At 39.7% G+C, this 14,895-nt stretch overlaps 1 protein-coding gene across 6 annotated transcripts; it reads right to left on the bottom strand.

Annotated features, from left to right (window-relative positions):
• Nucleotides 1-393: 393 nt before the first annotated feature.
• On the bottom strand, nt 394-14,653 carry cdk11b (cyclin-dependent kinase 11B). 6 transcript variants are annotated; one of them, XM_040047799.1, is made up of 20 exons: nt 14,619-14,653; nt 13,747-13,877; nt 13,290-13,429; nt 12,585-12,712; nt 12,354-12,498; nt 11,854-12,029; nt 11,506-11,625; nt 11,284-11,382; nt 9,156-9,287; nt 9,007-9,081; nt 7,494-7,723; nt 7,290-7,380; nt 7,073-7,194; nt 6,871-6,976; nt 6,580-6,701; nt 5,141-5,248; nt 4,659-4,775; nt 4,104-4,252; nt 1,572-1,761; nt 394-1,037 (listed from the first exon to the last, which is right to left on the bottom strand). In XM_040047799.1, the coding sequence occupies exons 2-20, from the start codon at nt 13,855-13,857 to the stop codon at nt 945-947; spliced, it is 2,454 nt and encodes an 817-aa protein (XP_039903733.1). In that variant the 5' UTR covers nt 13,858-13,877; nt 14,619-14,653; the 3' UTR covers nt 394-944. The 6 variants fall into 6 exon arrangements, with proteins under 6 accessions (XP_039903733.1, XP_039903732.1, XP_039903737.1 ...); XM_040047798.1 differs by lacking the exon at nt 14,619-14,653 and adding an exon at nt 13,959-13,979; XM_040047803.1 differs by lacking the exon at nt 14,619-14,653 and having other exon boundaries at nt 11,854-11,990; nt 12,354-12,495; nt 13,747-13,972.
• Nucleotides 14,654-14,895: the final 242 nt, after the last annotated feature.

Raw genomic sequence — 14,895 nt, forward strand, 5'->3', positions numbered from 1 at the left:
CATTTAGTGCTGGCTCTGCGAGCCCCAGGACAGGAGGGGCCTTTTTTCAGTACCTGTTCCAGTCGTGCAGGGACCCGAGCTGCACTGTTTATTTTTCTTTGGCTCAAAATCAAAGAATTTATTGGTTTCATTCTGAAGTCAGAGTCATTTAAAAACAAAAGCAAAGCAAGCCGGGGCATCTTTTTTTCCCCTGAAAGAACAAAGTACTGAGACAAAGTGTGCAGCACAAGGAATGACATCACTTTTGGACAGCAGCTACCAAGCTGGTTTGAAGGCTGCATTTCTTTCAGGCTCGACTTCCCTTCATTTTTTTTCCCCCTCCTTTGGCAGTGTGCGGTTGTGTTTGCATAGCTTGGACAGAGTTTATAAATATGGGAAAAAAGGCAGACAAAACAAAGTTTCAAACTTTATTTCTAGCAAAAACATCAGTTCCCTGTCATCAGGAGAGCTGACATTCCCATTTAAATTTTAACATTATGCTGGATGGAACACACAGCAAATGCTGCATCATTATACAGTAGCTCAGGCAGCCAGGAAATACCAACCATTTATAAAACCTGGTCCTCTCTCATGAAATATAAAAGGGAAAATAAAAGTCAAACATGAGAGAAACACTTTTGAATAGATTTATGGTTGTTTCTCCTCTTTAAGAGCTACAAAGGTCACATTTCAGTTAGCTAAATGGCTTAATAATAAAAAAAAAACCCACAAAAAAACAAACAGGAAGAGTGGAAATTCAACAGGTTTGAGCCATCAGTCTTGCTGTGAGACAGTCTTGACTATGTGGTAACAGTTGTAAATGATCAGATACTGATCTGCTCTAAAGCTGTAAACCAGTGATACGATCCAGTTCCAAACAAAAAAAACCCAACAAAACAAGAAGTCCCACGAGTCTTTGCTGGATCTTTTTCTGTTTTCCAGCTGGGCGTCCTGAAGCCTGAGGCTCAGAACTTGAGGCTGAATCCTGGACCGACTGCAGATGCCCCCTGATAGCTGGTTGTCAGGTGGAAGCCAGTATCTCTCAGGTCATCATCGCCCTACAGAGACAATGGAAACATTCACAACTTGTAACATTAACAAAAACTTTTGAAATCTTGCACTTCTTACATGCTTATTACAAAACTGACCAATATTATTTTATGACTCTAGTTACCTTTGGAAACCCCTAACCTGAATTTAATGATGGATTTGATTACAACTAACAGTTTGTATTAAGACTATTATTATTAACACTCCAAATACTTAATCACAAGCTCAAGCTTTTTTTTCACCCTGACGAGAAGAAAAGTGAGACAAAAATACACTTGTCATGGTCTAATTGGCGTGTAAGGCAGCAAATACCAACACTTAATTCCACTGAAAAATCTCAGTAGTGGCCTTAAGCTGCTGGGTGAGCCGGACCACTGCTGAAAACATTAGGAACTAAAAAGTGCTCATCATGGAAAACACGAGGAGGAAATACGCGGACACAAAGCAGAAGCCTGTAGGTCTGTAATCTATTTAACACAGGCAGCGTTCAGAAAGCCTGGTAGCTGTGTGTAATGGAGAAAAGTCAGGCCTAATGCTCTTACCAGGTGACTGTAGCCCAGGCCTCCCTCGGGTGGACGAGGACTGGTGCCTCGCTTCACCCTCTGCTGCTCGCTCTTAGCCGGCCAGGTGGGGAACATCGAGGAGTCAATGGGGAGAGGAGACTCCCTGAAGTACTCATGTTTGAGAGCCTCATCTGATGAAATCCTCTTACTGGGGCAGTAGGTGAGGAACCTGGAAAACAATCAATAATAATTTTAAACTTATGTTTTAGCAGCGTTTCATCAGAGATGCCAAACTGCCTCGGAGAACTCAGGCTTCTTGTGTGGACAAAACTGCCAGACCTGCTCTCACCTCAGGTTTTTTTTTTTCTCTGCTATTCAAACGGGTCTGCCTTTTAGCTCAATGAAGGCCAGTTCCACAGTTGGAAAACCAATCAGGGCTCTGTAGGTAGGATTAACCATGAAGGAGCGATCTTTCTGTGCCATGGCCAAAAAATAGTGACGAGAAATGGCCAGCAGAATGACGCATGCATGGATGGGATTGACGCAGCTTTACAGGTTGCTGTAAGTTAACAGCGCCTAACAGCTAATTAATGGTTTCTGTGTAATCAAAGTCCTGCTGATAGTTGTGTCTGATGCGAAAATTTGAAGATTACACATGTGCCAGCTGACTTTTACTTTATTGGGTCACAGTCACACTGGGTAACACTGGCATATAACTGGCATCAAAATGCTTGAAAAGCTCCATTTCACCGTTGTTTTCCCTACTTTTTCTACTCTAAATGATGTCAAAAAATTCATATTCACAATGTGGTTGTCTACAGAAGGACTACCCACCTAATCTTCAACGCCCCCAAATAATATTAACAAGGATCAGTCTGATTATTCTGCAAAGTTACTCTTACATAGTCAAAGAACAAAAATGTTTAGTGTTTAGTGTATAACAGTGTATAACAGGCCCTGTAGTGACACAGTCTGAACACAAGGTGTGGTGCTGATGCCAAAGGCCAGAGAGTTTCTGCAAACAGTCGTAATTATACATGACAGGAGCAACACAGACTCAGACTGTGTCTGAGGGGAACCCTCCGTAAGTGAGTGCAGACATTAAACATAAAAGATTTTACAAAACAAATGATCTCTAATTTAACGTGAGAGGATATCTACAGGAGGATTAATGGCTGGGATTAGACAGACACCAGGTCTAGAAGACAAGAGCACTATACTAGCAACATAAGACAAAACCTGCTACTTGTGTCCAATGCACCATTTTGTTATGGAATTACAAAAATGTGCACTCTTCCTGTCCTGTAAGCTTGTTCCTTTTCTTGACTGAGGACCCAGCTGCTTTTCATTTGAGGACTACGGTCCTATTTATGCACGGGACACCAGGTAATGGAAACTCATTATCTAACAGGATAGAAACAGGACAGAAAACAGGCAGGATTCTGGCTCTCTAGGAGGATTAAAATTGGGATCTCTTAACTACTACATGTTGAAATGGTAAACGTATAACAGGTTAAAGAGTTGTGAATTGAAACCTTCTTCAGTTAGACACTGAATCTGGGTCTTCAAATGCTTTCACACACAGGAGAGGTGTGATATTGCAAACAACAACCAAAAAAACCATTGCTCTGCAATGTCAACCTGCCAGATACATCTCCAAAGTTTCTCTGTACTGCTCCGTTGTGAAGCTTTTCTAACAGCACTTCCCTACGTGTTGTACACTGACAGCTGAAGTTTCAGCAATTTTGGAAATGAACCAAATTTCCACCAAATTGTGGTTCCTCACACAGCAGCACAGCAAACATGTTGTTACCATCCTCTGCAGCTGGGAGCTAGCTGACCAGCATGGTTTTGTCATTTACAGGTGTAGAGAAAAGTTTCTGTGGCTGGTTAAAGACCTGAGAGGAGAGTTGAGAAGCTCATCTGCACAGTGCAGAACAAAGCTGATCTTTGGAATGTGAGAGAAAGAATTATGAAGCCATCACTGATTTTCCCTATTAAATGTGTGTTTTCTAAAACATTTTCCTGTACTGTGGAGCGTCACCATGGTGAGTGCGTGTGTGTGAAACGAAACAAGGGGGATGGAACTGGACTCCTGCTGGGATATATCCACTACTGCTGTCATGTTTTAAGAAAGCTTGCCAGAAGTGCACCGACTAAATAAAAAGCTGTGGAAAGAGTAACAGAATTTGACAGGGTAGAAAAGGGTTCGTCCAAGTAAGGCAATTTCCACTGCAGGAGCCGTGCTGATTGTTACCTAATACATGCTCTTCATCACTGTATACCAGTGATATGTGTTCTCTCAACACTGAAAATTTGCCATCAAATATTTACACAAGTCTATGGGACTTATTCTCTATTCCTTAAAAATGGCTAATTTATAATGTATTTGACCTTTTTTTTCAAATGGTGTCTTTATGGTTTATAACCTCTTTAGTATCTTTTGAAAACACAGAATCTACAGACACATGAAAACAGACAATAGCTGCAATACTACAACCTGACTGCAGTGCAGTGAAAGGAGTTATGTTTCTTATGCAAGAGTAAAAAAAAAGTCTCTAAAAATCCTACTTGTTCATGAGGTCAAAGCCTTGGTCTGACAGCAGTGCTCCAAAGCGCTTTCGCAGGTTGTTGTAGGGGTACTCTGTGAAAGTCATCTTCTTCACAGCGGGCAGCTCGCTGTAGCCGGGCCAGATCTTCTCGCTGGGCGACCCTAGATCCTAGAGTCAACACAGACAAGTCAGCAGACATACTTTTAGTCCACTCCCCCCAAAAAACAAAACAAAAACAAAAAGTGGACACGAGAGATTCCCAGTTTGGCTGATGTGCTCATTAACTGCAGAAGTGGCAAGTAGCCAGTCCTTGGTGCATTTCAAAACTGATCACTGGTAACAACAACATGGGAGGCCCAGGTAACATCGCTTCATATTGCTGTTATGCCTAATTTAGATCATTTAGTGTAAGGTATAACAACATCATCTGGGGTGACAGCTACCAGCAGCTCCACCCTGTGGTTCACTGCAGAACTGCACTCTGACAGAAAACCTTACAAGCAGTAAAAAGAAAAGCTTTAATATTTATAGTGACAATACCCCACCTTTTATAAGCACAAATGAAAGCATTTACCTTGAAAATCTTGTTAATTTGGTCAATTTCAGATTTTCCAGGGAAGAGAGGCTTCTGGGTAAGAAGCTCGCCAAATATGCAGCCCACTGACCACATGTCCACAGCTGTGGAGTATTCCTGCGGAGAGAAGAACAAACACAGTGGCAGTCCACAGAAACATAAAGTAGACTGTCTGCCTGGCACGTTCCTCCTGGAGTTTATGTGAAAGTGGATGCACACTGACGGGTCGCTAGGCCTCTGCCGTCTGACGGCATAAATCATGCACTGTAAAACTCTAACAGCATTTTGTGGTATTTGGTGTGTTACAAGCCAAATGCTCAACAGATGTTGTCTTCTATTGGAGAGATATGCCTTTGTGTAAAACAATCAGTCAGGATGATATAACTATTATCTATGAAAGGCCATCACTTTACTGTCTGTAGTTTCAGCTATTGTATTCAGGATTCATCAGACTCCTGCAGTGTGTGAATTTGAATTCTCACCTTGGCTCCAAGCAGCAGCTCAGGCGATCTGTACCACAGGGTAACCACCACCGGGGTGTAAGGCTTCAGGGGGGAACCGTACTCCCGGGCCAAACCAAAGTCACCAATCTACAATCCAAGACGGATGAGGAGACCTTTGAAATGCTCTAGTTTGGGCTAAATAACAGTATTTCAGCATTAAAGATGTTTATATCAAAATCATCTGACCATTAAAGAAGAAATCAAATGACTGCAAATCCTGGCAGCAGGGAGTCATATTCAATTTGAAAAAAAAATTACACAATCGAGTGTAATTCACATTATCTACTGCCAATTTGCATAAAATTCACACCAACAAGTGTCTGTAAAAATTTTGTTTATTTACACATGGACCCAGTCTTCACTACACTTTGCCAGAAATTCATGCTCTAATTGAATTCTACTAATCATGTGTTCTTTATGCAACTGTGTTCATGCTGCTAGCTTGTTGGAAAGACAGATTAATGAAATCACCTTTTGGATTTCCTCCATTACTATGCTTTAAAAACAAATGTGAAAGATTAAAAAAAATGAAAAAAAAAGTGAGACAGTATTTAAGAGTCAAAAACCAGGACTTTTAAGTGTTGTCATCTAGTGACTGTTCTTAATGAAGACTAGTGATAAACCAACTATCGGTGTCTCAGGCTACGTTCACACTGCAGGTCAATTCCGATTTTTTGATCAAATCCGATTTTTTTTGTCTGCTTGTTGACACTACAAATAAAATGCGACAGCAAACGCACTCTAGTGTGAACCCTCAAAGCGGCCCGCATGTGCAAAAGAAGACGTCACACACAACGCGCTCTATTTAGACCCAGAGCAAACAGTATTGTTTGACTGATGGCCCTTAATATAAAGACTTGTTTCTGACTTTACATTTAGAATTTTGCTTTAAGTTATAAAGTTATTTTGTTATTTACATATGGCCTAATAATTATCCTTATTGCTGTTTTAGAGAGGAGCGGTGCTTCAAAGGATAGTTGCTGATTTCTGTCCGAATCTGCAGATTATACAGTACAAATAACATGTTCACGTTTCTCCAACATTGTCTTCCCAACAGTTTCACTGGATGGCCAAGAAGCGTTCACGATGTCTTCTCGGGCGCTTCTCCGGCACTGATAATTGGCGTCTGTCTTGTGTCAGTGACGTAAAAGACTGATTTAATGCGACCTGACCATTCAAACAGCAGTTGCTTTCTAAAACATCAGATATGTATCTGATTCAGTGCCACATACGAAAGTGACCCAGATCGGTTTTGAAAATGTTGGATTTGTGCTGTTCACACTGTCATACCATGATCGGATATAGGTCGCACAGGGTCAAAAAATTTGGACTTGATGCGCTTTCGCCTGCAGTGTGAACGTAGCCTAAGGTTACCACACCATTAGTCCCTCAGAGTTAGAATTGCTCTCCTGGTATACCTTGAGAATACCCTTGTGGCTCAGCAGCAAATTGGACGTCTTCAGATCACGGTGAAGAATCCAATTATCGTGGAGGTGTCGGACTCCTCGGAGCAACTGAATCATCAGAGTCTTTACTTCTCCTGGAAGAGAAGGTGGCACATTGTACAGTTAACTACCTTCAGAGGTAAACCCAGAAGCAAAGAAACATCTATGAGATCTTACATTCTACTGAAGTCAGAAGATCTTTTTTCAACCTTTCTCTCACACAGACATACACGAAAATGGATTCAAGCAATGTATCCATTCTACCTGGCAGGAAGGGCTGCTTCATTGTTTCCATCAGACTCTTCAGATCATGTTCTACATAGTTCATCACAATGTAGATCTTGTCCATATTGCTTCCAACAACTATTTCCTGATAGGAAAGGATTAGTTGTATGTACAAATCATTAGTAGAAGCTGTAAATGGTGAAATGTTAATAGCTAAGCAAATATCAAAATGTTTTCTTACCCTTACTGTGACGATGTTTGGATGTTGAGCTTTGAGAATTGTATTGATTTCTCTTAAAGATGTGATGGGAAAGCCCTCCTTCTCCTTCTCCATCTTCAGCCTTTTCAGCGCAACAATCTCATCTGTGAACATGATACTATAATCAGTGTTTTACTAAAAACAATAAACCCAGCTGAAGAGCACAAAAGTAAATAGATGAGTATCTTTCTTTTCATACCGGTCTTTTTGTCCTTGGCTCTGTACACCACGCCGTAGGTTCCCTCCTCTATGCGATTCAAACACTGAAATTCCTCAACACTGCGGCAACCCTGAACACAAAATGCAAGTCAAGATTATAACATACAGAAAATGGGCCAAAAATAATAACATACATCCATAATTTGCGCTCATATGGATGATGCGCAACACTTGTGACCCTAACCTGAAAAGCCGGCAGATATTTGGGCAGCTCCTTCTTCAGCTCCACAGGTGAGACTGGGGGAGACTCTGGGATGTAGTTCCCTTCTGGAGTGGCTGAACGGGAATGAGTTTGAGAGTGAGGGGTGGGTTCCCCCTCTCCTGCTTCTTCTTCCTCCTCATCTTCCTCCTCCTCCTCCTCCTCCATGTCCTCACCACTCTCTTCTGAGTCATGGTCAAAACGGGACTCTGGTACTGTGTGGCAAACGGTTACATGTTATAAATAAGGTATGCATTTTAAATGAATACATTACAATTTAGTTTCTAAATTGTAATGTATTACAAAATCTTGTTTTACAAGATTTTGAAAAACTCCTGCCAGGTTGGAGATTTTCGAAAACTCTGTTTTTGCGTTTACGTGTGGATGAGGAATACGGAGTTTGTCACGCAACATCAAAGGTGTGTGCCTTTTTTGACGTCACGCTGTGCGCCATGTTATTGTTTACATGAGATGAATTTCTACAATAGCAGATAGACAAAATACTGCTACTGTTAATCTGACTATCTTCAGTTTTTACACGCTTACATATACACACGCAGTTACTGTCCCTCCATTTAGAAAGGCAGAGGCGTCACGGCGTAATTTTACATGTAGTTGTTTTTCTGTGTAATAATATTCAACATTGCTATCAATACATTTTTCAAAAAAAATGCCTCTATGTGCAAAATGGGTTCAAAAACAAACAGCTGCGTGATACTGTTTGTCCGTGATTTGAACCGGGGGAACAAATGGTGGCAGGATCAGCCTGATATTATTTGTATCCCGCTGTAACTTTACTGTATAAACAGCTAACATCGCCAAAATTTCAGGAGCAGTTAGTCATTATAAGAAGTGTTTGTGAACTAAAATAATAATGTTGATAATGTTGTGTAGATTGTGATCGAGGGGAGTTTTTATCAGAAGTTTAGTCATTTATGAATGTGCTACAGAGAGTATTTATTTTGCATCATTACTAAAGCACAGTAGTTAAAAACAAAAAACAGCCATAGTTTGAGTTAAAAATGATGACTTTAAAGATTCTTTTCTTTTGCCATGCTAATGTTGTAATTAATTTAGTGACATAAGGTCAAAACAATCAAATAAAAAAATCTATACACATCTTCAAAACACCATCAAAAAATGTGTTCTCTTAAATGTGAAAATTCTGTACATTTTTAACAGTACTGAATTTTTTGCACAGTAACATTTGGCTGATAAAATCTTCTAGCTATACAGATGCCTTGATGTCATCTAATTACCGAATATAAAACTAAAGTAAAGTAAAGGGCTTAATTTAAGGAACTTTTTTTTTCATTCTTGCCTGAATACTATTTCATACTATTTCTGTGTTTTGCCCTTATGGTGGTGCGATTGTTTCTTAAAGGCACAGTCTGCAGTGTTAGAGTCCTGGCTGGGTATAAAAAGCTAAGAAAAAAAAAAAACTCTCTACTTCTCCAAATATGATTTCTACTCTCTTTGATATCTGAGGTTTACTCACCTGCAGGTATGTGATTTCCATTTTCCCTCTCCTGTTCAAAATCTTCCCCAGACTGCTCGTCCTCACTCACATCTTCTGAGAGGAAGAAAGCCACTTTGATAAGCATCTGATGGCAGTGATAGAACCGTATGGGCCACAAATATTTGTACCTGCACTCTGCTCAGACCGCCCTGAGCCTGAAGCAGATTCCTCCTCTTCTTCTTCTTCACCCTCACTCTGGCTGCTGGACTCTTCTTCATCTTCCTCCTCATCTTCCTCTTCCTCAGAAACAGACGCTGATGCTAAATGAAATAAGGAAAGATAAAAAAACAGTTTAAAAACTGGAAATTAACTGCAAATTAGGGCTGCACGATTAATCGTTAGAAAATCGCGATCTCGATTCATACTTATGTGCGATCTCATTTCCAAATGACAACGATTAAAAAAAAAAAAAAAAAAAAAAAAGACGACGACGACCACGATTGTACTGCATTTTGATCCGGGACGTAATCTGCATGAAAACAAGCGCTCACTCTTCCTGCTCAACAAATGACAAGGGCGGAGCCTTATACCACGTGATACAGAAGCTGTGCCGTGTGATGCTAAAATTAGCAGGGAAAAAACAACGGAGAGCACGTCAGGGATGACGAGAGAAAGTGACAAGAGAAAATCCGTCCCGGTCAACCACCCAAACATCAATAACGGGAACCTTATACAGCGCTTCCCTATACCCGTCAAACTCCCGCAGGCACAAAGAAATTACGGAGGCTATTACTTATCACCTGACCAAAGATATGGCTCCCATCAACACTGTGCAAAACGAGGGATTTAGGAAAATGATCAACACCCTAGACAAATGCTACACAGTGCCGTCCCGCAACTATTTTTCTATTGTTGCACTACCTGCTCTGTACATGCAGTGTCGAGCAACGGTGGAGACGGAATTTCAAGCAGTACAACATTTTGCGGCAACAGCAAAACGTGAGACATTTGTTGTTTTTATGTTTATTTATTGTTTTTATGTTCAGTCTCAACTGTTACGAAGTTGATGTGCAGTTGATAAGTGCAATAAATATTTATACTGGAAAAGAAAATCGTGAGAGAATCGTGATCTCAATTCTAAGCCAAAAAATCGTGATTCTCATTTTATGCAAAATCGTGCAGCCCTATTGCAAATCTACAGAGCCTTCCTAACACAATGAGCTGTGGTAGATATTTGTTGTCATCCTATTCTTCTGATGATGATCAGAAGTCTTACCAAGTTTGACCAATCAACGAACATCCCTATCAATATTAATCGTCTGCTGTAGTGGAGTTTTTGACATCCATTAAGTTTAACTTTCTTAAACTTAATGGCAATAAAACAGAATTCATTTTAATAGGCACCAGATCAAAACTGACTACAGTTCCAACCAGTCTTTCGTTATCCATTGATAACTCTGTTGTCACACCATCCTTTGTGTCATCCTCGATAGCACTCTGTCTTTCACAGCACATATAAATAATATCACTCGGTCTTCCTACTTTCATCTCCGTAATAACCGTCTTCGTCCCTCACTCACACTACACAGTACCGCCATATTTGTCAATGCTCTTGTCACATCTCGTCTGGATTACTGTAATTCTCTTCTCTATGGTTTACCTCATAAATCCCTCCATAAATTGCAGTTGGTTCAAAATACAGCTGCTCATATTATTTCCAGAACTAGATCCACTGAACATATAACACCTGTTCTTAAACAGCTCCATTGGCTCCCAATTCACCTCCGTGTCAATTTCAAGATCCTGCTTCTCACTTTCAAAGCACTTCATAACCTTGCTCCTCCATATCTATCCGATCTTCTCCATACATACTCACCCCTTCGTACACTCCGCTCTTCTTCAGCCTCCCTTCTGTCAGTTCCACCTGCTCGCCTGACTACCATGGGACTCAGAGCCTTTAGTTGTTCTGCCCCGAGACTTTGGAATGCACTTCCACTTGCTCTACGGACCACACACTGTCTCCCCACTTTTAAATCACTACTCAAAACTCATCTATTTAGAATTGCATACACCTGATCTGTCTTAGGCCATTTTTACCTTGCTCAGTTTTTATATTTGCTTTTATACTTTTATGACTGTTTATGTCTAAATTTTATCTACCATGTTTGCTATATATACATTTTTCTTATGTTTTTTATGGTATTGTTTACGTGTTACTGTAAGGTGACCTTGAGGGTCTGAAAGGCGCCTATAAATAAAATGTATTATTATTATTATCTGCTAATTGCTAAATCTGTAGGTTACAATTTAACTCACCCAGGGAGGATTCTGCAGTGCTAGTCTTCCTTTCATTATCACTGATATCCTGCAGATCAGCAAGCAGATCTTTGCTCTCAGGCTTCTCTTCTTTTGATGCTGCAGAAAAGAAAAAAAATTAAAATTAGTATGAGTTACGTTGGAGCCACAATAATCTCTTAATAGTCTCAACAATAACCATTGATAAAAAATAAAAAAAAACAAGAAAAATTTAAAACTCACATCCGCTTTTCCGTGTTTCACTGTGATCAGACCTTTCTCTGGGAACACGTACTGGACTACGGCTGCGGTGACTTTGTTTTGGCTTGTCATCATATTCCTCAGGTAGCATCCGAGATGGCACTTTAGATGAGAAAAATTATTAGGTAATCACTGATGCAGGTTTGCCTGACAGGCTGCAGGGTCTAAAAATCCCAATCCATCAAGTCACAGTTTAGCATTTTGAGACATTTGCTTACTTGCTTAAATACATTTGCTTCCCCAGTTACATGAGAATAAAATTATGACTCTTCTTCTGTGTTGAAATTACACAGCTGGGAAAGGACACCATGTTTAGTTACACTCACTGACCTTCTCGTCGAGTCCCTCTTTCTTTGCGTCGCTCTTCAGCCCTCCTCTCCCGGTCCTTTAGCTCTCGTTGCTCTTTCTGCTGTTCCCAGAGCTTTCGGTCACGCTCCCGCTGGCGCTCGAGCTGCTCCAGTCGGTCCCTGTGATCCAAAAAAAACCCAGCAGAGTCCACTGGAGGTCTGTTTGGATAATCCAAAGTTCACTCTTGTCACTGCTTTCTTTGGTTCTTTAAATGGACAGTAGTTAAGTATTAACTTGAATTATTTATGTTTCACATCTTTATTTAATTTAAAAAGGAACATCACATATAAAATTAGTGTTTTTTTTAAAGGATCAAACACATTAGCGCTGACAGGATTTAACATTCTGACATGCAATCAACAAAAGTTCAACAAAACAGATTTTCAAACAAGTTAGCGTTGACAATATCAAAGAGGCAAAATTATCAGAAATTATCTGAACTGACATGAGATTATTTACTTCTGGCCAAAGTTGGTGCTCACCTCTCTCTACGTGAATGAGCTCTGGCCTGTTCCCTTCTTTTCTGCCTTTCCCAGTCTCGCCGGGCTTTGTCCTCTTCCCAGTGACGTTTCCTGCGATCGCTTTCGCGCTCTTTTTCTTTATCTTTGAGTCGTGCATGTTTTCCTGCTGTTTAAGTAACAAACAGACATGAAAAAACAGCCCTAAAAATAAAAATATGTATCTGTAAAACATGTGAAGCAGAGTCTCTGAACCTCCTTCAGCTGAGTGACTGCGATGACGTCTTTTATCTTTTCGCTTCTCCTCTTTTCTGTGGTGAGATTTGTCCTTCCTTGCTATTTGCTGTGGAGGCTTAATTGCTAGTGATTCGTCTTCTTCCCCTCTAAAAGAAACAAAGAAAACATTGTGAGGAGAGTTGCACCGATTCAGAACCAATATCTGTCTAATACCCTTATGGATCATTCCACTAAAAAAATAAAATAAAATAAATCTGTTCAGAATTGGCTTTATAACCACTTATAAGCAATAGCAGACTACTTAAAAGTCAATAATCTGCTGCTATTTATATTAATTATATTATTTATAGTACTCTGTACTGTATTGTACTATATTTTGCATGTTCATAATTTTGCCCTTATGTTGTAATTTTGCATTGCATGTTTAGTGTGTCCTCTGCATTGTTGTGCTGTCCCAACTGATACAGCAAATTTGCTTTGCCGCACAATAACAAAAAAAGCCCAACAACAACAACAACAACAACAAAACGTGACCTGAATTAACATTATACAGCAGCTTTAAGCTCTTATAACTTTGTAATAAGTTATTGCTGCTAACCTGCATGCTAGCTGTATGTTATAGTAGCTTCTGCTGGTTATGTATACTAATTTCCACATTTAAAAAAAGAAGAAAAAGTCATGGATCAGTTTACCCACTCATAATTTCCCCCAACTTCCAAGTACCTGTCCTCCATTGAGTCTTGACGTGCATATGGCGAGTTACGAATTGTTATTTCCATTCTTTGATCCCGAAGTTCTCCTTCCTCCGGAGTGTCTCGTTTGGCTTCCCGATCATCCGCCTGTGAAGCAAGGCCCTTTGAGAACTGGCCAAGACAAGAAATCCAGAATTTGGGGTTAAAGCCTACAAGAAGACAGTGAGTACAAGAGGGCTAACATACAAAAAAAAGACCACAACATTTTTGTATTTAGCAACTTCACTAATGTTTAGACTAAATTAATTAGGCTATGTTTCTTAATAAATTCTATATTCCTATCCTAAATTAACATCTGGGTTTTAAGATAAAAATGCTAACATGACAATAACTGAGACCTAAGACATTAATTCACAAATCTGTTTGTTGCATTCTGTGTCAGCATGCATGTGTAACATAGATTGTATATTAGCTTTTAGATACTTTACATTTTTCTGGCGTTTCGGATCAGTTTTCTCTTGTAATTCTTTTCTGCGTTTCTTCTCTAGTAAGATTTCATCAAGAGTTTTAACTTTCCAGGTGTCTTTTTCGTCCCCCATCGGCGTCTGCTCTCCACCGCCTGCTTTGCAACACAAACACACAGAGGGTTCAGTACTGTCTCCTTAGCTTAGCTTTGTTTGAATCAGAGAAAGGGGCTTACCATTTGTTAATTACTGATTTAATTTACCATTCAACTGAATTAGGATCAACGCTTCAGAATCCCACCCCCGTCTTTGCTTTGGACAACTACTAATAAAAAACAGATTACGGCTTTTGAAATAATTAAATAAAGTAACGGAAGACAATGAAAGACTTGCGGATTTCCAATTTTAGCCGGTGGACATAACATACACTGTGTACACGCTGTTTAATGCCCTCGTGCAGTGTGTCGGAGAGTTCAAGTGCTGCTCAGCCGTCAGTCATTTTTACCACTTTCATATATCAGAGACGCCAACCAAGTGTAGTTAGACACGTACAGGTCGCCACCAAAAATAAAATACCCAATATTAACTTTATGGTGTGGGAAAACATGCCAATACATAGAGCAACACAGTCGAAAAGCGACTTCTTGCTAAATCGGCTGACTAAAGCGGTGGATGCTAACAAGCTAGCTACTAAACGTTAGTTAGCGAAAGCTAACATGGGGAATCACTGCTAAACAACTTCAACAGCTAATAAGATGGTGTTGAAAGAAACTACTCATATTGCCAATAATGTTAATCAATTACACACATATAGGCGTGTGCATATCTAAAATTGAAAGCATAAATGCAGTTAACTTTAAAATTATTGACCGAGCGAATGAAATGGTCAAACAAACCTGAAATATGCGCAGCGGTATTATGGCACACCGGAAGTTACAACGCGCTGGTAACGTATGTAATACTTCCGGTGTAAAACAACAAGGTCAAATATAATATAATATAATATAATATAATATAATATAATATAATATAATATCACAAATCTTTATTGTAAGAATTAAATGTAAAAACTAAAGAAAGAATTCTGGTGGCTTATTTCCCAGGCTGTCTTGCAATTATAAAACAAAGTTGTATTTCAATAATAGATAGTGAAAAAACAGGTGTCATTTTAAA

The sequence above is a fragment of the Simochromis diagramma genome, unplaced genomic scaffold, assembly GCF_900408965.1.
Source record: "Simochromis diagramma unplaced genomic scaffold, fSimDia1.1 OVJJ01000387.1, whole genome shotgun sequence".
In the NCBI taxonomy this organism is placed as follows: Eukaryota; Metazoa; Chordata; class Actinopteri; order Cichliformes; family Cichlidae; genus Simochromis; species Simochromis diagramma.